This window comes from Myiozetetes cayanensis, unplaced genomic scaffold (assembly GCF_022539395.1).
Source record: "Myiozetetes cayanensis isolate MyiCay16 unplaced genomic scaffold, myiCay2020 scf2-11, whole genome shotgun sequence".
Classification (NCBI taxonomy): Eukaryota; Metazoa; Chordata; class Aves; order Passeriformes; family Tyrannidae; genus Myiozetetes; species Myiozetetes cayanensis.
Genome location: NW_026087411.1, coordinates 54,282,039 through 54,308,709, shown reverse-complemented (window position 1 = coordinate 54,308,709; position 26,671 = coordinate 54,282,039). Strand labels below are relative to the sequence as shown.

The 26,671-nt window shown below is 39.7% G+C and overlaps 1 protein-coding gene across 5 annotated transcripts in view; it reads left to right on the top strand.

Annotated features, from left to right (window-relative positions):
* PHACTR2 (phosphatase and actin regulator 2) overlaps positions 1-26,671 on the top strand; it is a 129,166-nt gene that overhangs the window by 77,616 nt on the left and 24,879 nt on the right. For 3 of the 5 annotated variants that reach the window (XM_050316852.1, XM_050316856.1, XM_050316855.1), the window contains exons 2-5: positions 7,815-7,982; positions 12,760-12,840; positions 15,572-15,730; positions 25,691-25,927. In XM_050316852.1, coding sequence (XP_050172809.1) covers positions 7,815-7,982; positions 12,760-12,840; positions 15,572-15,730; positions 25,691-25,927 — 645 coding nt within the window. The remainder of the gene's footprint in view (positions 1-7,814; positions 7,983-12,759; positions 12,841-15,571; positions 15,731-25,690; positions 25,928-26,671) is intronic. The other 2 variants (XM_050316854.1, XM_050316857.1) reach the window with 2 other exon arrangements.

Sequence of the window (26,671 nt, the reverse complement as noted above, 5' to 3'; positions counted from 1 at the left end):
CTGGAAAATGTAACTGTCTGGAAACTTTCCATTTGCTGCCTTTTGCTCAAGTATTGGGGTTGAGAAAAAAATAAATAAGCAGCCTGCATTAAACCTATGATCCCTTTCCCTCTGGTTGGAACCAGCTGTGTTCAGGGTTAGAGAGGAGGTAGCAAGAAGATTTTTGGCCAGATCACTTTCAAAGCTCTATAACAGGATGGCTGAGCATTTGCTTACTTCTTCTATAGAAAGCTAAAAGGATGCAAGTGAAACGTTTCATCGAAGAGGAGGAAGTTGTGTAGGTGTTCTAATAAGGACCGCATGATGCCGAAATCTAAATAATTAATTTACAAACACATGCTTGTGGGCATATTGCAGACATAAGGTCATGCCCTTAATTTTATTCAGACCTGAAGCGAATCCTTAATGTGTTTTGACACAAAAAAGCAGATGAGAAGAGAGGTGGTATAACTGCAGTGCTTAATGCACTGTAGAACCCGCCCAGCTCGCATGCCAGTGTAGGTGTAGCAGAAAAGAGCTCTGCACAGGTTCCTACATGAGAAGTGTAATTTAGTAAGGCTGGATAGCCCTGACTGACTATATTGCCTGTGGCATTTCCATAGTCTCTACAGAGTACTCTAGAACCGTAACTTGCTTTTTAAAATTTTCTTTAGAATTAACCCAGTGGGAGTGAAAACTGTGAAGTAACAGTGAAGCTGCATGTTACAAGTGCGTTATCTGCGTTTGAGTTGCATTAGCAAGAGACAACATGTGGTAACTAATGGGATAGCCTGTAACTTGACAAAGCGCCCGACAGCACTTAAGTTGATGTGGTTATTGTAGTAGGGGAAAAAAAAAGAGAGCAACACTTAAGATAACTCTAAAGCAGAGAGGTTCTTTGTGTTTTACCCCAGTGATGCAGCAAGCATGTCTCAAGCCTAAAGTTAACACTGTTTTGGGTTCTGTGTCTTGTGTAAGGTAGTGGGAGGCCAAGGTAAGGTCTCCTGCTTGATTGCTGGAGATTAGTGTCCTGCAGGGCTAGGGCATCCTGCTTAAGAGACAGATAGCTAAATAAGCTTTTCCAGACCTTGAGCCTGTTAATCCCAGGTGTGCAGGTGAGAGAGTGAGAACTAGAATAAATGCATCATTGTTTGGGATTCTGGTCATAGTCCTTCTCTGCACACTGTGGAAGAGGACAGTGCGACTGAGCATCCCTCTGAGCCACGTGGCTTTTTGTCTGAAACGTGGACCCCTGGGCATCCATGCTATTGCTTTCAGGAGAAGCATAGGCTTCCCTCATTCCCTTGTAAGTACCTTTTTTTTTATTTTTTTTTTTAATGGAGTTTGGGTAGGTGCTCATCGCAGGGCAGAAAAGAATACGAGATGAATTTTTCACCCTTGCAGTGTTTGACTTTCTGCAGTGAGGTAACATTTTGCTTGTGGAGATATGGGAGTTACAGGGCTTGGGGTCCCAAAACCCTTTCTGGAATATTTGGCAGTGTTGATCCAAGTGTGACTCCAACAACCCAAAAGGCATTTGTGTGTGTATCCTTGTAGAAACCTGGAGGTATGCAGGCAGTCGTATCCACCCCTGCTGTAGTTTTTCCAGGAGGATTACCTCTGGCTGTTTCAGGGCAGCAGCCAGCATCCCTACAAAGTAGCCTCTATCCAGCCTGTTTAGCTCATTGCCAGCAGGAGGTCCAATTAACATTTTGCGATATTGTCAGTTCCATATGGAAACTACCATTCGGCCGCCTACATTTGAACTTCAGCTTTTTCCTTTCATTTAATTAAAACACAATCAAGTCAATTAGCTCATGACAGTTTCTCCAAAGTTAAACTCCAGATGTATGGCAAGGCACAAGCATGCAGATGCCAATTCCTTGTGCTGCTCAGAGGTAGATTATAGCTCTTCCATTTGCCAGTTTATCCACTGGGAATTAGCTGCAATTTTTCCCTTCCAAATGGATTTGAAAAAAACCAAACCAAAACACGAAATAAAAAAAACCAAAAAACAACCAAACTACAAAACAAAAATGGGAAAAACAAAAAGACCCATCTTTCCATTGTTCTGGTCAGGAAAAATAGATAGAACATTACAGAATTTGAGATCTGTACTGAAAATGTCATTTTTAGTGTCAGAATGACTTCTGATTTTTAATGACCACATCAAACATTTTACCATGCAGTATCTTGAATTTTGCCAGTAAGTTCTAAGAATAAGCAGCTTATCGTACTCTATAGCAAGCTGATGACTTATTGTTCTTGTTGCTAACTGGGGATAATATGCAGCTGCATAAACATGTTGATTTTGCTGGCATAAAAACCACGACTTCCAACTCTGAGCCCTTTGGCAAGACAGTATAGAATATCATAGCACTATAAGAAGAGGTTTTGAGGTCTCAGTAAACCAAGATGACTTTTGTAGTGTATCTCTGCAAGGCAGCAAGGTGCACTGAAAGGAATAGAAAAAAATTAACTGTACTAGCTAATTGGTAGTTAATAAGCACAGAAATCAGATGCAAATCCACACATAAGGTAGCCTTTAACTGGGGCCATGTAATCTTCTGTTGCATTTCTCAATTCATTTATGTGGCAATTCATAAATGTGGCAATACCTTGAGTCACCTGCATTCTGACAGGACAAAAAGGTTTCCCTCACGCACTTTAAGGGTGGTGTGGTGATACCATAGTAATACTGCAAGAGAACCAGTGAAAGTATTAGGTACCAGTGCTACCTTAGTGCTTTGATAAAGGTGGAGCACTTGACTCTGTGCCTTTTGCCCTCTTGGTTGTATTGTCCAGCAGTGGGGCGGAGAGGCTGGAGGCAGACCTTTCATTCATCTGGCCATTCTATACCTTGCTGTATGACAAGGATTCAGAGCGGAATTGCAGTGCAGGTGGGTGAGCCTTGGGAGATGTGGGTGGAAGAAGGAAATGCAGCATGAAAGGTGTGGTACAGAGGGGAAAGAGAACTTGTAGCTCTTCTAGTACTGTCTTGTACTTAGCAACCCTGATGTAAGAAAGAATCCCTTAAATGTATATCCCAGTGCTCCAGCAGGATTAGATCAGTTCTGTAGAAGGGTGCTGGTGAGAGGAGTGGAGAGACAGAAGAAAGGAAAAATACTTCTGAGTAGTTGTTCAGAAGGTTTAATAGCATTACAATCCTGTAATACTTTTTGTTTTTAGTATTCAGGTTCAAGTAAAGGGTAACATATTTCAATACTATTTATTCAGGAAGGGGGAAAACCCCAAATCTTCCACCCACCCTGTGAATGCTCTAGGGTAAAAGCATGCTTTATTTTGTGGGCTCATCCAGGTTCAAGCACATGCCAGGCTTTGCAGCACTGTTGGGTCCATGGCTGGAATGTCCTGCTACCCTGGTTGCGACAGCAGAGCTTCTTTAGGCTGTCTGCCCAGTCCAGTCCCCAGCTCCCACCCTGTGCCACAGCTCCTCGCCCAACCCTGACACTGCAAGTGTTTTTTGTAGGACTGTCCTGAAGACTTAATCACTGAAACAGCCCAGATTTAAAATAACCTTTTAAAAAAGGAAAGGGGGAGGTGGTTTTGGTCTTGATCATTCAGAGATTTACTTGCAATGAAGCCCAATGAACAGCTGTATTTTTACAACTGAAGGGACAGCATGTTTTTTTTAGGGTCAGGAAGGAAAGTGTGGAGGAAGAAACTTCCCAGGCTGCCTTCATCACCAAAACCACTCTGCTGTGAAATTTCGGTGTGGGATGCTGTTTGCATAGAGAGAGGCAGAGACTTCGGATAGTCTGAATGTCACCTGTACTTTCAGAGTCAGGGAGCATCTGATGAGAATTTCTCAGACTCCTAATAGCAAAACTTCTGACATACGCACCTAAATTCTGTCGTATTTCTTTTCTTCTATGTAGTCCTAAGTGTTTTTTACTCCAGGATCTCAAGAGTCTTTATGACAAGAATAATCTAATTAAACTAATCATCTAACTTGTGGGCCATGCAGCATGATTTGGCTTTGCAGTGTCTCCGTTACCATTGTTGTTGGTCTTTTACAACGAGATCTCCTCTTTGTGTGACATCAACATGCATGAGTCATGTACTTCTTCTTATCCTTATGTACACATTGTGTATCCTTCAGCTGTAAAATCTTCACTTAGGGTAAAGGACTGGATAAATGATGTAGGTAGTATAGTCAAAAGTCCTATTGTCTAACTTAATAATGAAGAATATTGAAGGCAATGAAGGACTCACTGGCTTTTTGGAGATGTGGGAAGAAGGCACTTCAAGACACTGTAGAAATAAAAGAATAACACAAGTGACCAGGCTTCTCTAAATCTTGGGAAGCTAAGATGTTTCTTTTCATATCAATGAGTATGTATAACATTTATAATGATTAATAGAATGTAGATAAACTCTCTGAGGTGAAAACTCTGAGGTGAAAAAATACACTGCTTTATTCTTAACTAGTACATGACCTATAAAGCAAATAGGGTAAATCTTAAACATCAATTTCCTGCTGAGTGTTTCAAAGAAGAGGAGCAATAGCTTTTGTAAAGATTTTTCCATAAATGCTCTGAAACTTTATTGCTGAAATTGTGGGGTTTTTTCTTAGTAGTTTATTAATTGGTAAAATGTGTTACCTTGTGAATACACTTGTAATACATGTAATATATGTGCTTTTGAATATAAACAAGTTCTTTTTCCTAGAAATGTTACTTTATCTTACATTATTTCTAAAATCAGACTGTGATACTTGGCTATGCTTATTCCTCCTTGCCAGATACATATTTGGGTCCTTTTTTCAAAAGAAAGAAATGGTAAAAGGTGCCAGTAGATCAGTAAATTCCCAGTTGTGAACATTTGTTGAACTTGGTTTATAAATCAACTCCTCATCTTTTATTGTCAGAAGGAGTTAATGTTGAAGTTTGTTTTCAAAAGTTTCAGTCTTCCTAAACAGAATTATTCCCCATGAGTTTCACATCTTAGCTCATTTGAAGCAGACAGATTTCTGTAGCTAGTATCATTATTTTGGAGTTATGTTTTCAGCAGAGGGCAGAACAGGGACTGATGCAAATCCATATCTCTCTGTGGGGAGCTATTGGAGCCCTAATCCTCCTCCATTTCTGTTGGTAGACACAGGAGGAAGAAATCTAGATGAGGCTTTTGTGACCTGCAGTACACTGCACTCCATGACTCAGAAGGATTTGAAAATATCAGTGTTACAGTGTTTGTAAGACTGTGCTGTCTGTCACCAGGATGCAGGCTCTTCACACCAGTAGCCCAGCCTTTTTAAGCTATTGGAGACAAGAACATGGGTTTTGTCCTGCTGCCTCAAGGAGTGGGTAGCCTCTCACTCTACTGAGCTGATGGACTGCTTCTGCCAGTGACATCATGCTTGGCTGCTGTCCCAGGACAGAACTCTACAGCCAGCAGATCCTAGTCTCTTTTCTTCACCACTTCACTTTTGATTGTTTGGATTTACTAGTGTGGATTTCACTGAGAAACCATGTCTGTCTGCATCCCTTAGCATCCACGGGAGGGACCTCAGGAGGTCACTTGGTCCAGGCCCTCACTCAGAGCAGGACTGTTCCTAAGAGTAGGTGAGGTCAGCCCCAGAAAGAGCTTTAGAGGCTTGCCTGGCTGAGCCTCCAAAGCCTCCCAGGACCTGTTCCAGTTCTGTACCACCCACCTCCTGGAAGTGTTTTTCTTACCTCTCACCTGACTTTTCCTAGTTGCAAGCTGTGGCCTCGCTCCTTGTTATGTCAACTGGAATTGCCAAGATAAATTTTACTCTCTTGTCTTTGTAAGTACCCTTCAAGTAAATGTACTTCTCCCTTAGATCCGCAGTTTCCAGCAGAGTTTCTGTATTCCACAGGGGACTGCACTCCAATAGACAGTGTCTGTAAGCCCAGACAAAAGTGCAATCCCCAATTTCAGGTAAGGCATCCCTGCAGGGCTCCTTCTGCTGTCTTTTGCGTCTCTCTTTCTACAGAGCTGCTCACTAGCTTTGGTGTTCTCCTCATCCCTCACCTCTTGCCTGGCCTCTCAGGGTGTGTAGAGGGGCATCTGGTTTATTTTAAGGGAGTTTTAGCTTACACCACCCTAAAGATTGACTTGTCGTCTAGGGCACACAAGTGAGGAAGCTGGGATTTTGTACTCCTACAAGGGGTAAACATAGCCGAGTTCTTAGCAAAATCTTAGTGGTTTACATTCAAAGTCCATCTGCGTGCCTTTCTTCTATCTGATCTCCATGTTATGGACCAGACAATACCCAAAGGAAACGAAGAAAAGCTTTAAACCATGTTGTATCTGACTAACAGTAATATGTCCTGGAGAAGTTTTCCATCTCTCAGGCAGCACAGAATTTATTAAATTTTATGGCATAACTTGTTCAGATTTATTGATTTAAATGCTATCGTTCTCATACAAATTTATCTCTGGTTTTTAACTTCATAGACTTCAGTGAAGTTATACAATGGATCTTTCTTCCCATACTTTGTTTCAAAACACTGGAAATAAAGTTCCTTGGACTCTGTTTGCATTACATCAGCTTTCTCACAGAAAAGATTTTTTTTTTTTTAGCATCCTGGATCAATCTAAAGCCTAGGACAAATATAGGACTCATTAAATGCCATTTCTCTGAGAAACAGAATGTGATTGTACCATGATGTTATGTGGCTGAATATATATCTTTTTAGCAGCTAGGACACAGGACCAGGATTCAGGAAGCCATTTGGCAAACACAGAATTAAGCACTTAACAATTCTGTGCCTCATAGTTTCCATCTGTAAAATGGGAACAGTGATACTTCTTTCTTTCAATAGAATTTCTGATTTAATGATCTATGATTATCATTACTACTGTTCAGAGTAGTATCAACTCTGTTCCGAATTGGCTATAATTAGAATGTTTAGATGAATGAAAGCAATTACAGTGCCTGTATGCCACAAACCGTTAAGCCCATTATTAATTTTATGTCTGTAAGTAATTGCACTTACTTCAGTGCTCACATGAGTAAAATTCAGGACATTTGAAGTCTTTGCAGGACTACAAATGGAACACTCTAAGAAATCTTAGTTCTTAAATAGAAATAAATGATAGTAGATGTCTCAGAAATTTCCAGGAAATTTATTTTAACTGTATGCTATGGCATATTGTGCAATGAGTCTTAGTTTGGTTCACAAAACTTGATGTTGCAGCCATTGATGATAAATATTGGCTTTCATATCAGTCAGTATGTTTTTGCAGAAAAGTAATCCTTCTTTAAATTCTGTCTACGGTTCAAAAGCTTATTGTTAAATACGTTTTGTTAATAAGAAGCCTGACTCATGGCAGGCTGCACTGTGAATGAGAGATTATCAGGGATATCGAACAGACCTGTTTCCATTCCACTACCAGAACAGCTAACTTTAGAGCTTGTTTAGGGAAGGAATCGTTTCACCAAAAAATAGTTTATGTTTTCACATTAAAAGGGTTTTGTTTTCTATATAATGACAGCTAGTTATTCAACTTTACCAGGGACAAGGAGAAAGTCACCCAAATACATGTTGAAAGAAATTCTCCAGTAGTGATGGAAAACCACAGGACTGTGCAAATGCGCCAGTTGTGCATCACGAGAAGCAAGTTCTGGACAGCTGCAGCTGAGATGCTGAGAAGCAGTGAAGCCCAGGGCAAGCTGGGGTGGGTGGGTGGAGACTGGCTGATGACTGCAGTCTGAGATCAGATGCCCCTTGGCTCACTTCCAGAACAGGAAAAAAGCCTTGCTGCAATCTGACAGTGGAGGTGTTTAGCTCTTGGGTACCATTTTGTTTTCCATCCTTCAGTTACCTTTACTTCTCTTCTTTATACAGTTGATGGTTTGGACAAGGCTTCAATTGCTAACTCGGAAGGACCAGCCCCAGGATCCCAAACTCCCCCCTTCAAGAGGAAGGGCAAACTCTCCAACATTGGCAAAATCTTTAAACCTTGGAAATGGCGGAAGAAGAAGACAAGTGACAAATTCAGAGAAACATCAGCAGGTATGTCTGTGGCCCTTTGGTGGCAAATAGTAGGAAACGTTATGATGATTTTGCAGAGCTCTTTTGAGCTTGTTAGATGGCAGGGATTATTTAGGCACGGTATTTTACATATAGAAGAACAGTTTGATCCTTGGCAGTCTTACAAGAATGACACATTCTTATAATACCAAGGCAAAATATGTGTTCCTATTTCTTTTACAGAAGGAGGAAATTAAGCACAAAGAAATTAAGATCAACATTTTCAAAAGTGCCTCCTTAGTTACTTGCTAGTACTTAATTTGTTGGTCTTGTTTATGATGGTGTGGTCCCTCAAGATAGTAATTTGCTTTTAAACCGTGTATGGGGTCACTTTTGTTTGTGTATGTGCTCCGTGTGAGGCTGGAATTTAAAATGCAAAGTAGTTTGGATTGCATTCATCCTGCCTCAGATGATAATTTCAGTGAGGAAAAAATTAGGTTTTCCTGTGTTTCTTGAGGAAATAGACCGAGGACCAGTGGAGGCTGAGATGACGCATTTACATGGCAAGTTGTCCCTTGCTGCGTGCTTACTGACACAGGAGAAGAAACTTGCTTATTTGACTTGAGAAAGAAATGGGAAGACATCCATACAAAATAAAAATTCTACAGGATATCCTCTTCCTCAGACTACTTGATCAGAGGTGTATTTACATTCCCAAAGGGGGACTGTGTGTATGTGTGTGCGCATCTTACATGCAGGAAGCCCATTTCCTGGCCTGAGACCATGGGAGAGAGCATGATGATCCTCATTTATTGCCTGTTCTCTTAACAGGGCTACAACTTGATAAATCTGTATGCAGCTGAAGAATGAGTTTTCTTCTAAGACAGAATGTGGGCTGTTGCAAAGAACTCTTACAGCTTTCTCTGGGGTTTTCAATAGGCTTTTTAAAATAGGTTCTTGCTACAGCCTTGCCAGGCCATGTACCATGGAGTGCTTTTTGTCTTATGAGCAACTGAAAGATGTTCATAAACAGCAAATACCACAAACATCAAAAAAGAATGGAGGTTAAGATGTTAGATGTTAGTATCTGTGCTGATGTGGGAATGATAGTTGGAATTTTTTCTTTTATCGACATATTTTCCATGCTTCATCTCAGAAAGTCTGTTATCTGGGTACTGGTTGTATGCTTTTTGCCTAGAGGGCTTCCAAAATTAAGTAAAACTAAACAGAAAATAGTATCATCTCAAGGGTTTCTCTTCTCTGCAATGTTTTGCTGTGAAGGAAAGGAAAGCAGCAGTTTGTGTCTTGGCACAAAGTAGATGTCACTTCAAAGCTTCACTGCAAGAGTATATGCAGACAGGGAGCAGAAGGCAATTTTAGCTCTTACTAGGTCAGAGAAAAATTAATAAGTGGAATTATCTCAAGCTTCTCTTAGAAGAACAAAATTAAATACTGGAAAATATCCAGAATCTCACAGCACTCTTTGAGTCAGAGAACAGGTTTTAAGACTGCCTGAGGTCTGTAGCTGCTGAACATCACTAAGCAGTCTCTTTTGAGGGGATGGGAAGGGAGGGAAGAAGATGTTTGAATGATGGTTGCTGGGTGTGCAGATGGTACAATACACTTGTCTGTGTAAATGTGAAATATATTGCCTAGTCTAAAGTCTGTAATCATCAATAAATTATAATGATGAGTCCATGCTGCCTAAATAGCACCCAGTATAAGTTCCGAAGTTGACAGGCTACTCATTCCTCTTATACAGTGGGACATACTTTTGGCCACTTTGATTTAAATTAAAATTCTGCCTTTTTCTTCATAGGAATTAAAATTATGATACTCATAGTGAATACTAGCATAATTTCTAGTGGTTTGTGGTTTTTTTTTCCATGGGCCAAATAGTATTTAAAATAAATTATCTTTTCAAGCTGAATTAATTGAGCTTAATCAGTTTTAATAAAAATACCACTCATGGCTAGCATTTTAGAGGATGGAGGGCTGGGGCTTAAGCTTCTTATCTGTTCACAAATTTTCTAATCTGTGAAATGGAGATAGTTATGTCTCAGGGATGTTAAGAAACCTACGCAATTTATAAAGTGCTTTGAGGTCTTTCAGTAAAAGTATAAGGAGTTCATGTCTTTTAATGCCGATTGACATTTTCCTTGATAATTAATTCAATACAGTTGTTAATTGAGTTTTATAGAACCAAAAAAAAATCCTGAAAACTAGAGAGACACATTGATGGTGGGGGGTGTCTGATTCGATATTCTTAAGCTTCATGAAAGAAGAATTATTGTTTTCAAGAGTCTTTGGACTGTCCCACAGATATATGAGAGATCATTTCATTTCATTGTCACCAAGACAACAGTTCTAAAAAAGAAGCAGAGAGAAAAAATGGTAGTAATTAAATTATACTTGTAATGCTGAAATAATAATAAAAGATTTTTTTATATTGCCAGCAAGAAAATAAGTATAAAATATATGCATAAAGTGTTCATTGCTGGGGTCTCTGTCAAAGGAGATTTCACTCTGCTTGTGAATACATCTGCCTTCTAGAAAGACTAAGACACTCCATCCATGCCTGCCCATGTAGTCATCTGTCTTCATGACTCTCAATCTCTTCTAAAAGAGACTTTGTGGGACTGAGTGTTTCCCTACATGAAAAAAACTCTTTGCAAGACTAGGGCACGCTCCTGTACCAATGCGTGACACAGTTGCAAAGCATATACCTTAAAAAATAGTGGGGAAAAACTGGAAGAGCTTGTGAGTAATTTAGGTTTGGGACCCAAGGCAGTCTAACCTGATGAGAATTGCTGCTACCACACTCTCACCAAGTAGGCTGGCTTATACTGAGAGTCTGTAGCCACACTCAAGGGTTCCTTTATATTGTCAAATGCAGTTTGAGTGCCACGGAGGTTTGACCTTTAATGGACAGACCCCACAAAGTACTTGAGCATATAGACACAGACTTAATGCCAACTTACATGTTCTTGAGCCAGTACTGTTTGCATTTGTGAGCTCTTGATCTCACAGGCATGAGTAGCTTGAACTGGGCTGGTCAAAACGTTTACTGCCTCCAGCTCTTCTGCCAGGAATTGGTGCTATTTTGACATGGAAATGCATCCTGTGTTTAGCAGTTGCTGTATTCCTTAACCTCGTAGTGTGAGAAATAAACCTGGTGCTATAAATTTTGGGAAGTGCAGAATCTGAGAAGCTTTTTACAGGTGTGTGTGATGGTAGGACAAGGGGTAACGTATTTAAAATGAAAGAGGGCAGATTTAGATTAGATATTAGGAAGAAAATCTTTACTGTGAGGGTGGTGAGGTGCTGAAACAGGTTGCCCGAAGAAGTTGTGGATGCCCCATCCTTGTAGCTGTTCAAGGCAAGGTTGGATGTGGCTTTGAGCAGTCTCGTCTAGTGGAAGGTGGCCTTGCCTATGGCAGGAGGATTGGAACTAGGTCCTTTCCAACCCAAACCATTCTATGATTCTGTTTAACCATCCCCTTCCCTGGCAGAGAAGGGGAGTGGGAAGATGCAAGCAGTGATGCCTTCAGGTATCTGAGGTCAGCCAGCCTGGTTGTGTCAGCAGCTGGAGTTACCTGCTGCTGGGAGAGATGTTTTGCCATGCATGGAGCGTAGCTTTCTGAGAAGAGCTGAACTGCCCTCTCCTTGCTTTCTCAGGAGCTGTCACTTCACTGTGTTCACTCCAAATGGGCTGGTAAAAATGAGATTGATAATACTTCTTGCAGTATTTAATCTGCATAAAAGCAATTAGACTGACCCTAGAGAGTGTTTGAATTAGTTGATGAGATAAATAACCCTATCCCATAGCATTAATAGGATGAAGTCCAGCACGGCTGAAGCTTCACCACATGCCCTCAGCTTGAGCTGCAAACATCACTTGGATTTTGATGTCCAAATGTACACAGAATCAGGATGGGAGGCTAGCTTTTCCTAACATTGAAGATGAGATTTTACAAGTGATGCTCACATTCTGTGGGCCATGCACCATGGTCCCATGGATCGTTACAGTGATCTCCCAGATCACTGTATTGGTTTGGGGCTGGGCTGCAGTGTGGAGCTATTCTGTTTTGACATCTGTAAATTCTTTTCCCTGTAAAACTATTTAGCATTTTTTCCCATGGGAAATAAACATAATAATTAAAATGCTTCATGTCACAGTCTTTTGTGTGTGTGTATGTGTTGTATGCTGCTTTTTTTTTTTTTTTTAACCTAAAAACAGGATGCTGCATTTTTTTCCATGAAAGCCAACCAGCATTGATGAGGATGTTATTTCCTTTTAGAACACAACTTTCTGGCTTCTGTTGAAGATTGTTTTTGTTGGGGTTTTTTCTCCTTTGAAACAGTTTGCATGTCACAAAGGCTTCTCTGTGAGCTGCTTGCTCTGAGCAGGATTTGTCTCTCCCAACTCAACACTTCTACAAAGCAGATGGAGGTATCTCTAGCTGAGCTAGTCTGCCCAGTCAGTGGGAAAGAGGTGATTTTACATGCTAAATGACTATTCTAGGATGAGTTCAATATCACTCTGGAAGTACCTTTTTCCACTGACTGTAAAAGAAGCTTCAAGGAGCCTTGCTCAGTTGAAGATATCCGATCATACAAGTCCCCACTTTCTGTGCCTGAAACTGTGGGATGATATTTTCAGAGACTGTTCATGAAAACCCGGACCACTTCTCCTGCAGAATCAGAGGAATCAGATTTCTCAGGGTTTCTATAAAATAAAAATATTTTTCTAATTTTCTTTTTCACAAGCATCAACAGTATGAGAATAAATCTATTCTTAACTGTGCTTTTTCTTTAGTGTTGGAAAGGAAGATTTCGACAAGACAAAGCAGAGAGGAGCTGATAAGAAGGGGAGTGCTGAAGGAAATGCCTGAGCAAGGTGATATGATAACACATTAACTAGAATTTAGCTACTAAGCACTAAACACATATGATAAAGCCACTATTGCCTTGTTTCCATGTAGTATAAATAGGTATGAGGAGACAAACTGAGGAGTGGGAGAGGTAATTTGGGCCAGCTGACAAAGAGCTACACCAGCTGACTTCTGTCATATCCTGAAGTATTTTAATAGTCCCTGTGAATAATGTGACTTTTGTGATTCCTAGTTTGCCAGAATTTTTTTGAAGTAATAATAAACCTATTTTTTGAGTCAAGGTCTGCTGTCTAAAGCGACTGAAGTATAAAATGAGAAATTTTGACTGAAAAATTAGAGGTTTTGGAACCCCAAACAAATCAATATAATTAATTTTAATCCATTTCAGGTATCAAAAAGTACCAGTATGGATCCCACTACTATCACACAGACCACATTCACAAATGGCACAAGCATAAAACATCACTTGTTTCAAAATGGTTTGAGTTTAGTAACTGGTATTAGACAGAATTTGTATTTTGAAAAACATGAGTAAGCCAAGGTTAATACCTCTGTGCTACATCTGATTATGTTTCTAGTGCTATTCTTTCTAATATTCTTCATCTTCTATAAATCTAGATTAAATAAAAGTCAAGTGAGTAAAATAATCTTCTGTAGCTTAAAATTTAAACCGTTTGTCATTTTATCAAGCAGTCCAAGAACTCCATGTTTTCCCAAAATATTTTTCTCCTAGAAATTCTATTATTCTTTCTGATCTGAAGAATCAGAAAAGTATCAGTGTGTATGCTTTGTATCGTACACATAAATATTCAGAAGTAAAGGGCTTGTTTGTTGGAATGTGGCATCACTTGCCTGTACAGTGTTTTGCTAATTACCAGGCTATGACATTCAGCATAGCTGGATTCTGCACTTGTCTCTGCTGTCTTTGTCTTAAAGCAAGACATGTAAACTCTCCATACCTCAATTTGTCCATCTGGGAATTTGTTGTGGGTTTTGCCACATGCTTTACTGGGGAGCTGTGTGACTTTGTCCATTGAGGGTTGTAAATTGCATTTATTGGGAATAAATTGCAAGGTTGTAAATTGCGTTTCACTTAGTGAAATGTGTTAATTTCTCATGTTGGTTACAGTCTGAACATAAATCTATCATTTGTACCAAAAGTATGAGTACTTTGGTCACAGGTGTCCTTGGCCCTCTCTTCCATCCTTAAAAGGGCATGGGACTCTGGATTTTCTTACAGAGATTGAGAAAGAGAGAAAAGGATGTAAAGATGAACAACCTCTTCATCCTGTATCAATCTGATCTGTGTTACCTTCATTACATTGTGCTTCACGTCTGATGAAAATAATAATTTTTAAGGACCGTTTTGAAAGAATATGGGATTGGTTTGAAGGTGCTAAAAATGGAGAGGTAGGAAAGAAGGTGATTGAGGAGTGTGAAGGTAGTTAGAAGTAATGACTGTGAAGGTGAAAACTAAATGAGGAAATTATATGGAGTCTTGGAATGTGAGAGGTAAGAAGTGTGAAAAAGTGACAGTGTTTCACGTGGGATGAGAAAGAACGAAGTGGAAAGTGGCAAGTGCCACTTGGAGGCAGGAGGTGTTTGCAGAACCAAAACATGAATAAGAGGTGGCACTGTCACATATGGAGACAGGAGAGAGTGGATTTAAGAATATTTGGAAGAGAGAAGCTGAAGAAACTGAATGTTGCAGTAAGGTAAGTGCAACTGTCAGATATAGTGAAAGAGATCAGGTTAGGAAGGAAGAACTTACTTTTTACACATCAGGTGGCTGTTAGTGTGTGGATTACAGTGAAACAATCATCTTAACCCATGGAGCGCCCAAGGTAGAAGGAAAGAGGCTGCATAATTTTGTTGAAACCAGGGAAGTGCAAACATCCAGGTTTGGTAACACACAGCAAGGAAGAGGAGTGGAATCGCCACAGTGGAATCACCACAGTTAGTGAAGAATCCATGGAGAAGAGATGCCCTGTAGATTTGCATAATTTTTGGATTGACAGTAAGAGGATCCTGTAGAAAGAAATTACCAGAGAAGAAAATCAGCAGCAACTTTAAAATGCATGGAACAGAGAAAGCTGTAAGTGAGCAAGAGTATGTATGTAGCACTTTTCAGGAATATAAAGACAAATAGGGAATAGAAAGAAGTTTTTTTCAGGATTAAAAAAACCCCTCAAGCTGAGGTAGTCTGCGTAAGTGAGTAAAGTATCATCAGGGAAAGAATTTAATTTTCAGAATTTAATAATGGTATGATATATGATACAGAAAGACTTCACCTTGATTTTTAAGACTGGATAATGTTTTTGTGAACTATTTTGTTAATTAACTGGGCACATACGTTCTGAGAACTTCTGTCTGAATTCCTGGCTGATTTACCTACTGGGATGCACCATGGTAGTCCTGCAAATCTGCCCCCTAATTGTCCATTTTTGGCACATATTGGGAGGGAGAGAACAGGATACTTATGTGTACAGCCACAAAGCTGTACCTGAAAACCAATATGGATTTCCAAGACCATTACTGCAGAGATGTCCACCCAAAGAATATGGAAGCTTATAGAGTTTCTTTACAGTTACTTTTCAGAGCAGATCTGCAGCCTTTTACATTTCAGAAAGTCTTTCTACTTTACTTCCACGGGATCTTGAAAGCAGAGGGGTGCCACGTGTTGTCAGTGGGTGCTAAGTAAGCAGTTAGGCAATAGCTTTTTAATTTTCATTTCAGATGGTGATGTAACAGTAAATTTTGAAACTTCAAATGGACACACCATAGCCATTGGTGAAGAAACCATACAGGAAGAAAATGTGGTAAAAGCTAGTGGAAATAATGGTACTTTATCAGAGAAAGCATCAGCATCGGAAGGAAAAAAAGAAGATCAAAAAGGTAAATTAATGCATTCTTCACAAATCAGGGGTTTTTTTGCTACTTTAAATATTAACGTGTTCTTCCATTAGCACCAATACATGCTGTGAGTTCTGTACTGCCACAAGGATGCCAGCAGAATCCACTGAGAGAATAAGACTTGCGAAACAACAGTATTTCATCACTGGTAGGCATGCCTTTTACTGTGCCTATAGTAAGGTCATAAAGAGAAGCATGGTCTGAGCATGAAAATGCGTGCAGGGATGTTTGATTTCTAAATTCAGTGTCCTTGTAGCCTTGGGCAAGCTTTGGTTTCAGATTTTCCTCTTACGAAAGAACACACTGAGTGCATAAGCATCACCTTGCAATAGCATTGTAGAAGTGGCTCATGGGTTGAACGTTCAAAAGCGTTTAACCCATTTGAAAACCATGTATAATTTTGAAAGTAACTTCAGCAACTCATTCCTGTTGGTTTTCATTGAATCTTAAACACCTGCAGTCTAGCAGAAACATTCAAGGGGCTATATCACTCCCTCAAACTGAACCTAGGCTATTTATGGAAAATGTATTTTATAACTACAGGGTTTTCTATGGATGAATTGTAGTAAATACTGCTAAATATTTAGCAGTCCCAGGGTCCATGTTAATTCTGTTACCTTTTCTCAGATCTACTTTGGTAACAGGAGTTTGACTCATAAAGGAAATGTAAAGATAAGTGTGGAAGTATACAGTTTCAAAGACATGTAGGATCTGCATTTAAATGCAAAGACTGCAGTAGCCTGATGTAATACCTCTCCCTTACTGCTACTACCTGGCTACTGTTTTAGCCAGCTGTTAAATCAGTTGTGTGACAATTCAAGTTGGCAAGAAAAAGAACAGTGGAAAGCTAGTAGGTGCAAGATAGTATTTGTGCTTTTGAAAAGCTCCCTGCAGTATTTGGACCACTTTTATTTTCTTGACCATCTTGAATAATGCACCACTTATTTTGCCTGTCAAAAAGTGTTTTTAAATACTATTCCATTTATTGGATTTTCCTCGAGGAAAGAGCAAGGATGCAAAAAGTCAAGACCTTCTTGGCTGGCTGTTAGATTGAGCAGCCTTTTCAATGTCTTCTGTTAAACTCTACCTAGTGATGAATGAGCCTCTGGAGGTTGAGAGGGTCAGTTTGGCTAACACAAAAATTTGAATTCTTCTCTGAGCTACGTAAATCACTTGACTGTAAAAAGTGGCTAGATGTCCAAGGAGAACAGCCTTTCTTATGAGATTTCTAGTACTTCCTGTCTCCCAAAAAGACAGAAATACAAGATTAGCTTTTGTCATGACATTTAAATACATCTCTTTTGGTGCCAACTAGAACCAGATGTGTATTGGGTCAGGGGAAAAGAGTTATAAAAGTCATGGAAAACGCCTTTAAAATGGTTCAATTTAACTTTTAGGTTAGATCAGACCACTTATTATTTTATGCACCATTAAATACAGCCTTTTGGAAATGTTAGGTTTTTGGAACTTTTTCTAAGGTACAGTTTATTTGAGAAATACACACTTTTGACTATGTTGAAATCCCCTCTAGCTGACTTTGCAGAATGTAGAACTCCAGTGAAGCAGGAAAGGTTCAATATCTATTTCAAATTAGACTCTGCACTCCTTATACATTGTGTTGACCTTACAGAGAGAAATTAAAAATTATTGCTGTACAGGAGTACACTCAATACAGAAGAATGTGTAGCAATCACTCCAGTCCCTCTCAGAAAATGAAGAATATATGGAGGAGGGAGAAGGAAAACAAAAAATGAGCAAACCTGGTATTCTAGGCTTCATAGAATGTCAGTCTGAGCATACAGAAGATGCAAAACACTTTCCTGTTTAAGGAGCAATTCCACACATCAGAAACCATGTTACACTGTGGAGACCCAATACAGCTCAGCAGGTAGTCATTGTGAATATACTTCAGTTATTCTTTATAGCACATTAAGCAAGAAGGTGAGCCAACCTGTTAAACTCAGTTGTAAGAGTAAGGCCCACTCCATCTCACAGATATGTCTCACCTGCAGATTAGTCCTTGGTGATTTTTTTATGGCAGATGCAGTAGGTAAGCATTATACACACACCCACTGGCAGGAAGAGGTTTGCTTATGCTCACAGAGCATCAAAATCAGAGCTGAAGCACACACATACCTAACTCAGTGTCTTCTGCTAAGACCATAAAACATGCTGGTGCTTCAGATCACAACCCTCCATCATGAGAACTGAGACAGGAGTGAATAATAGCTGACAATCAGGAGTAATGGCTGCAAGGAGTTCATCTCTAGTAAGGCTAATGTTAGGCTTCCTAAAGTCATCAACTCTTATGTGTAAATCTTGAAGGAAGAGATATACCAAGACATATTTCCATGTTTGGAAGACCTGAAAACAGATTAATTCCTGCTGCTTAGTAGCACACTGTGCTGCAGTTCCAACTCCGACTGAATCAAAGTGTTCCAAAAATGCATCTCAGCCCCTGAAACTTAGGAAGTTATTTTATAATGCTCTTATGAAATGATGGTGGTCTTTACTTGCTCTGTTGTTCAAGCAGGTCTTGAAAATGGCCTTCTCATATCTATGATGACTGCTGGAACCAGAATCTTAAAAAAAAACAAGCAATATAGGCAAATTGTGATAATATGGTGAGAATTGGCAGCAACATGCTGTGTGGAATGTGGAATATTGTAAACTGTGTACCCATCTGCTGCCTGTCAGCTCACAGGTGCCTTTTGTATTTGGTGAAAAGTTCCCTTTGCCAATTTAATAGTGTAAGTGTTACTATTTGTAGTAATGATGACAGTCATCCAAGCAGGGTGTTTAAAAGGAATTTTTTCCTTTATGGCAGAATGATAAGAAATTAGTGACAGTTTTACATAAAACAGGTAATTGATGGATAAAGCTTTGTTGTTGAGAAACCGGAGAATTTATTTTCTGAGATAATTTATTCACACATTATGTTTGTACTGGGCTGACTTCTGAATTCTTTTGTTTTGACTAAGAAAAATTGCTAGCATCTTTTGCAGAAAATAAAGAGCTAAACTGTAGCTATTATCTGTGAGTCTTGCAAGGGATACAGAGCAGCAAGTAGACAGGTAGCATATCAAAGAACACCGTGGTTGTCTGGGCAGCAGACTGAACTGTACCACTGTGTCAGGGCTCCTGACCCATGGCACCAGTCTGCAGCACCCCCAGAAGTCCCCAGAGCTCCAGGTTCCAGGTGTGGTATAAGCATCACAAAGGGGATCCAAGGAGTCTCTTTGCCTCCTACTCCCTACAGCAGTGTTGGAGAAGACCGAAAGCCACATCAGTAGAACAGGAGTCCAAATATTCACTGTTTGCCTCCCTAGGTATTGGGGCATAGCACGGTGATGCAGCATGCGTGCTGCACATTGTAAAGCCTCCTGGTACTATGTCAGAGCTGCTTTTCTGCTTTCTGCCCTCCCAAGATGTCTCTGGAACACAGATGTAGTAGAGAACCCTGAATTTGTATCTGAGTTCAGTTTTTAAACTTGGGTCTTACTCATTTTATCACAGCAAGCTAAATCTTTTAACGATTCTGGTAGATGCTGCCACATTTCATTGTTAGCTTGGGCTTGAAGAAGTGAAACGTTCAGTAACCATTAGCAAGATGGTTGGAAAAAAGTAGTAAGTTTTGTTTTGCATACCATCAGTCAGGTGTATTAGGTGCTGCTTTGCTAAATAATTGCATTTCAGGAAGCCAGAGCTGTGCTGCAGGTCTTGTGGGTGACATGCAGCGTAAGCTTCTGGAATGTTCCGGACTGTTTATAGCAGATTGATCCTCTCAGGTTTCCTCATGTCTTTAAGCGAAGGAAACAGTTTGTAGTCCTGTTTCCAAATAAATTAATGGGCTACCTGTGCATAATTTTTTTGCCCCACAGGATAACTCTCATATGAGAGCTGGCAAAGGTTCCAGGTCTTAGTATGTTGGGCTCAGAGGTTCCTTTCTCTACATTTTTGTCCCCTCTCCTTAAATCTTAAACTTTTCTTTTTCTTATGGGTAACCAAAAAAGAAGGTTAGAGGTACAAACTCTGGTCTTATGAGCATGCATCGTTGCTGACTAACACTTTAGTTTGTCCACCAAGGAATGGTCTTCAAAGTCAAATTTTTTAGATTCCTGTTCTCAGAGGTCTATTTTTTTTCCCCAAAGGAGAACAAAACTTGTTGAATTTAAGACAGTAACCCTTATCTCCCAGGGTCTCAGACAAGAGCCTGCTTTGTCTCAGAGGATTAATCCTGCAAACCAATCACTGTGAGAGATGAGGCAGGCTTTGCTCCCTCTTGTGTGCCTCAGCTGGCTTCCTACACTCCTGAGCTCTGCAGATCATTGATATGAGCAGCATACATAAAAGGTTTTGGGTTTTTTTGCCTGACTCCCTAAGAATCTCTCACTCCAGCAGAGTTATTTGCTGGCTAAAATCAGTTCCTCTAAGAATAGTATATCTTTGATTCATCACCTGAACTATGTAAATGAGGTTGCATCCAAGTCTTCTTAAAAGGAAAACTACTCTATATAAAGCTGTATTTGGGCTGAGCCTGTCCATTATATCAGCTGGGCTGGCTCATGCCATTAGGCTGACTTGAGAGGCATGGGCCTTCACCCACAAAAGTTGAGTGCCAGAGGAAGCTCCTGACTTGTAAAGCAGGTGGGTTTGTTTTTGTTTGGTTTGGGTTTTTTTGTGTTTTGTTTTTGGTTTTGGTTTTTTTGTTTTGTTTTTGTTTGGTTGGTTGGTTTTGGTTTTGTTTTTTTAAATAAGAAAGATATCCTTATGTGGCTCCAGAATTAAGATTGTATACATTATTTTAATGAATGAACTGTTCAATTATTTGGACATATCTTTACAGAAAGTATAAGGGAATATAGAATAAGGTAATATATACATACCTCTCACCTTCCAAGTCTCTCATAGATCAAGAAATGGTAAAAGTATGCTGCTGACAGTGAATACATTCTAGATGTTCTCTCTTTTTTGAACAGCTTACTTCTAACACATAGGTTGGGTAGTTAACAATGTAAAATGACAGTCAGTTGGGTTTTTTCCCTTTTTATTTTGAAACCAATGCAGAATACCTGAACATGGTGGCTTTAGGTCAGATGTTATATCTGTCCCTTTCTCCCCTCTCTGGTTTTCTACCCTGTCTCTGTTACAAGACCTCTTGTGCACGAGTGCTGTTGAAAACAGTCAGTAAGATCTGGAAGTTTGTAGACGTGCAGATCTGCTCATCCATCTTCAAGAAAGATGAATTCAAAACTGCAGAGAGAACTGCAAACAGCATCATGAGACAGCTGTTCTTGTTCAGTCTAGCAAAACGGAGCCTGAGAGAACCTGAGTGCACTTGATGAATGTAGCAAGCTGGTGTATAGCCAGGAGAGAACATGGCTAAAGGACAATGCTGGCACAAGTAGAAAGGAATAAACTGTGGCTTGAAATACAGTTAGACTGGAAATTAAAGGAAGCTTTCTAACAATTAGAATGGGTCTTTTCTTGAACATAACTTTAATAACAGTAACAGGAACAAAAAATGGAGCTGGTTGAATCTGAGTTTATGAAAAGATTTGTCTGAGTTGACTACCTGCATCAGCACAATCAGTGAGTCCAAAAAGTGACAAAAGACACCTTGTCTTGCTCTGTGTCCCATGTTTCTGAATGACAGCTTCCTGGGTTTTGGTTAATCAAAACACAGCTCTCTGCATAGTCTGGAAAGAAAAATCATGATTTGCAAAACTCTTACTGAGTTTCATTGTGCAGGGAGTCATCCTGCAAAAGACAACAAATCATACATTATTTTCCAACTTCCATTTTACATAGCTTTGCTCCACTGAGTTCAGTTCATCTTCCAGGAGAAGGGTGCTTTGCAGTTGATGTAGATCAGATGCTTGTGCTTCAGCACTCCAGGTTTTCTGTGAGGTAGCTTCATGACGCTGCTCTAGCTGGAGAAACAAAAATACCAGTACTGTATGACAAAACCCTCAGGTAGAAAACCTTTGGCCTTCTGTTCCTTAGAAGTTTACAAAAGTAAAGAAAAAAAGTCTTGTGTTTTACCACTAGCTTCTGCAACTATGCCCAGGATCTTCATAGGTCCACTTGGTCCAGAGTTTGCAGAAGTCCCACTTCTAGTTTGCAAAATAAGTAGTCTGATTTTCCAGTGCATGTGGCATCTCCCTGAAAGTCACTGAGACTTGGTGAGTCCCCCACAAGAGCTGTTATATACTGACAATTTTTTAACTCTGGCCATCACTTAAGTGTTCACGTGAGAACAGAGCTTTCTTAAGAGTCTGGCCCAAATCACAATTTCTGAGATCAGAAAATCTGGTCTCAAAGTGTGTATCTTGAAAATCTGGCCTTTGGAAAATTTATTCTAAACATAAACATTCTATTGATCCAAATGTTTAATGAGGTGAAACTAACATTTGCTTTGCTTTCCTGATAAAAGAGTAAAAATTATAGGCAGGTTGCTTTTACAGCAGATGTCTTGATCAAGGCAGCAGTGGAGAAATCCTCCCTGATGTGTTTTGGAGACCTTTTGTTAAAAGGTCAGCTCTTGTGGAGCAGATGTCTACACTGAGAAACAAAACAACAATAAAAACACGTTGCAGCTGGTACTGAGGTACCTTGGGGATTGGATTGAAAAAATAGAGGGGTCTGAACTGATTCAGATGCCTCCTTGTTTTGGCAAAAGAAAGAGCCAGGCATGAAGACCAAGGGTCCATATTCAAGCAGAATCATGTTAGGGAGGTACAATTACAACATAATTGTATCTGGAGGCATTTACAGACATCAGACCATCCCTGTCACTGTTCAAGATCAAGCCACTGTTGTTGTTATTAGTTATTTGTATTACTACAGTGTTTCTGTATATACCAGAAAATTATTATAGTGTCTTACATAGATGCAGGAAACCACAGAAACTTCCAATGGACTTGCAGTAAAAGAAAGGACACTATGGTTAGACACTGAAAAACCAGAGGACACCAGACCAGGATAACAAGCACAATACTGGCAGCCTAAACATTGTCAGCTTTGGCATCCCTGTAGAGGGGAGTTTGAGGGAGGAGAGTCAGTGAATATTCACAAAAGCCTGAGGGGCAACAGAAGAAAAAGAGTGAAAACTGGTTTCACTTCAAAACTTGGCTTGTCATTGGCAAAAGCTGGTATAATGGACTGGGCAGGTAGGAACTGGAAATCTGTATCTCAAGTGAACAAGAAACTGTAGTTTGGGCAAGATCAGAATGACGCTGAGAAAAAAAGATGAGGCTAACAAAGATAAAAATAATAAAGCTAATAAGATGCCAAGAAAAACGATACGGTCAAAGGCAATCATCTTCACCACAGCTTTCATCCTGGCTGTAAGCAAAAGTAATATTCACTGGTCAAGGCCAAAAACAGGGCATTAGTTAATCAAGGGGCAGACAAGACTCATGAGAGCTGTAACTATCTGAGGAGACAGGATGCTGCTTTGCCAGAGTCTGCCAGTCTTTGATACAATGTACATAACAGTATGAAAAGAACTGTCCTAGATAAAGATGATATCTCAGTGATGGCAAGGCATTTCTGTTAAAATCAATGTTGTATAAATCACCGGTTTTAATCACAACTGACATCTGAAAGCAAGATCTTTGATGGGAATGAACGGCTCTAATTTTTGTTATAGTTATACTTCATTTATAGTTCTTAGTTATTTCTCTAAAGAAAAATCCAAAATTATCAGATGATTGTCACTAAGATGTGTTTATTTGCAACTAAGTAAAGCTTTAGCCTTATATTTCATTATATTTTTGTACTTTTTTCCTGAATCAGAAGATAAATTCTGATATACGTTATTTAATCACTTATACAGTTTAGTGTAGATTGACTGTATTACTTTAGAATATGGTGCGTAGTGTCTTACTTTTTACTAGGTTATAATTCTGTTTTTAATATTTTTTCTACTACTGTGACTGGCAACAAAACATGGTAATGGTGTAGAAGTACACAAGTTTTAAATTTTTTCTTACTAGTAAGTATAATTACAGCATTCTGGATCCATAAGTAAAAGGTGTATCAAAGAATTGTTTACACTTAAAATTATTTTGGATTGTCATGTCCTTCAAGATCTTCAAAATACAAAAGTATATCTTCTCTTGGCATGTTTGTTATTAATGGAATTCAAATTTTAAAATGTCCTGCTTTTTCAGAATTAAATCAGCTTTCCAACTTCAAATGAAGGTAGGTAGAATTTCACAAGGAGACATTTTTGTTATAAAAGAGGAGACCAAAATGTAACAAATAAACATATTTCTTTCTCCATTCAGAGTCGTTCTCTGGAAAACGAAGAGACAGTATAGGAATCTGTGCTTGAAAGAATTTATTTGAAAACTGTAAAAGGTTGCTGTGAAATGGTTTTTTCCAAACTTTATATTTATATTAGTCTATAATAGGCTGGAAATAAAGGAGGAAGACACTGGACAGTTAATGTTCATTCCTTCGGTTCATGAAGAGATGTGTGCAAGTTGCTGCTAGTAATGCGGGTGATGCACTGAGTTTGTGTTAACAAGCCTTAAGCCAGAGGTTGGAAAAGCTTTGCTTCTGAGATGAGGAAATGTCTTTGTTGTCCAACACATTATCTGCTTTTCATCTACTAATCTTAAAATTAAAATGTGCTGCTTATCTCTTGGGAATCTTTTACACAGGAAGGAAGAGAGATGGGAGTGTCCATTTATTTTGTCTCCTTTCTTCCCCAACCATTTTAGGTTTTAGTAACATACAAATAAATCCTATATGATTCTGATGGTATGTTCTTGCTTTCATAACATACATACCTTTTCAGAAAGGTTTGGGAAGGCTATTTTGAGACTGAATGGGCACAGAATTGGGGTAATTGAATAGATAAAGATTCCCATGTGGGGACATCTAGTCTTACAACCACAGTGATTATGTTGCAAAATTTTATGTTTGACTCTAAATGGCTCACCTACATTAACATTACAGCTGGCACTGGGCATGCATTTTGAAGTGAATTTCCCGGTCATCCCCAGTTACCCTTCTTTGGTTTGCAGGACACATAAGCCAGGTTTCTTTTGGATGAAACTAAGCCCAAAGATGCAGTCAGGAACTTTTGCTCCCACCACCACCAGTCATGCAATTTCCTGAACTGGCCTGAAGCCAGTACAAGGATCAAGTCTCCTGGAATGCACACTGTGGACACTGGGTCCTCAGTGCTACCTCTTTCATTCTGCAGAGCCATTCCTATTGCACAACACAACCTAGATAAAGTCCAAATTCCTGTTGACTGATGAACTGTTGGTTCTTGAAAGTGCAGTCGTGTAACAGTACCCAAAGAACTTGCAGGAGAGAAGAGCATTCCCATGCCAAATGATACCCTGTCTGATATAGCTTCATCTGTTTCTGAAGAGTAGAAATACTCTGAGGAAGTTACCCAGAGTAAGTTGCTAACAGCAAGCAATCTGCAACTTAGGAGAATGGGTTGACTCAGGGCAAAATTTCAGCTGTGTAACCATATTTGAACCCGTGGCTGACAGAATGGCCCTGTTCACATTCAGATTCACAGGAATCTGAGTTTTATAGCCTGTTGATCTTGGGTTGGGTAGGGTTGAAAAGAAGCCAAGGAAATTTGTTGGAGAAGTAAATGGCATTTCCCATGTTTAGTTTGCAGCCAGCAGTCTGGTTTAGGATAATGGACATAAAGATGATCCTTGTAGGTCTAGAATAAATGAGATGGAGAGAAGTTCCAGGTAAATGTCTTCTGTGAGAAGGACTTGAACTGAGACAGGAAGTATTTTTTTTTTCTGAGGTAATATTTCTTTAAGAGGCAGAAGATTAAGTCTCTCCTGATTCCCAAGAGCTCAAACAGCAAAAGGAGTCACTGTTGTGGGGCTTGCTGTTAAATTTCCATGGTGTATGTCTATGTCAGTTGGCTTCTGTTCACTTTCTTATCCATAGAGAGCACTACTGGTCACTGCCCAGAAATACCGACATCCCATGCTCCACCACTACCCAAGCCTAAGCCTAAACCTAAAAAAGCTCCACTGCCACCAAAAAATGCCATTGCTGCTTCCACCACCACCAGCCATAAGGGTAATGAAGCACCTCATGCTAAAAAAAAGGGAAAGGGTCCTGCTAAGCAGCCTCCTCTCCCACCGCCCAAGCCGACAGGTCACAGTGCTAATCAAGAAGCTGGTGAGTACTGCCCATGCAGCGCCAGTTACGGGGGGTGCATGTGCATGAGGGTGCTTGGCTTGGTCTTGTGACAACTCCTGCCTTTGTACATAGCAGTGTTACTAAAGAGCATGCCATGGATGCTTTTAGCTGGCTTCCCACTGAGCTCTGGTTCTCCTGTCCACAAACACCCCAGACAACCCCAGACAGATCACTGTGCTTTTCAATGAATATGTGCACAACACCAAGCATATCAGGGACAATACTGAATTTTCAGTTCAAGTGTGAAAGCTGGCAATGAAATGACCCAGAGAACTGCTAAAGAGCAAGCAGGAAAAAAGGTGGCTTCTTTGTCACATGAGTTGCTCCAAAGTAAAATGACTTTGTTATTGCTATAACTTTCTGCTGGACATATCACCTATTCCAATTAATTTGACAGTATTACAAGATCACAAAGAGGTAAAGGACAAAACCATTAAGACATCTTAAAAGACTGTTGAGTAGCAGTTGGTTTAGCTCAAAAAAAAAAAAAAAAAAAAAGGAAAAAAGTAAAGACTTACAACCATTAGAAATGAGCAGGTCTCCCTGAGCTAGTTGATGGCTTGCTGTGATTCTAAGTACACACTGGAAATGGAAAATGTCAGTCATCAGGTACATCCCACATGTATTTACCATCACACTTCTAAACTAAACGTCGGCAGTGATGCTAGATTAAAGATTAAAGGTAGGTGTTCTTAAGGTATTGATCTCGAGTTTGAATGGTTC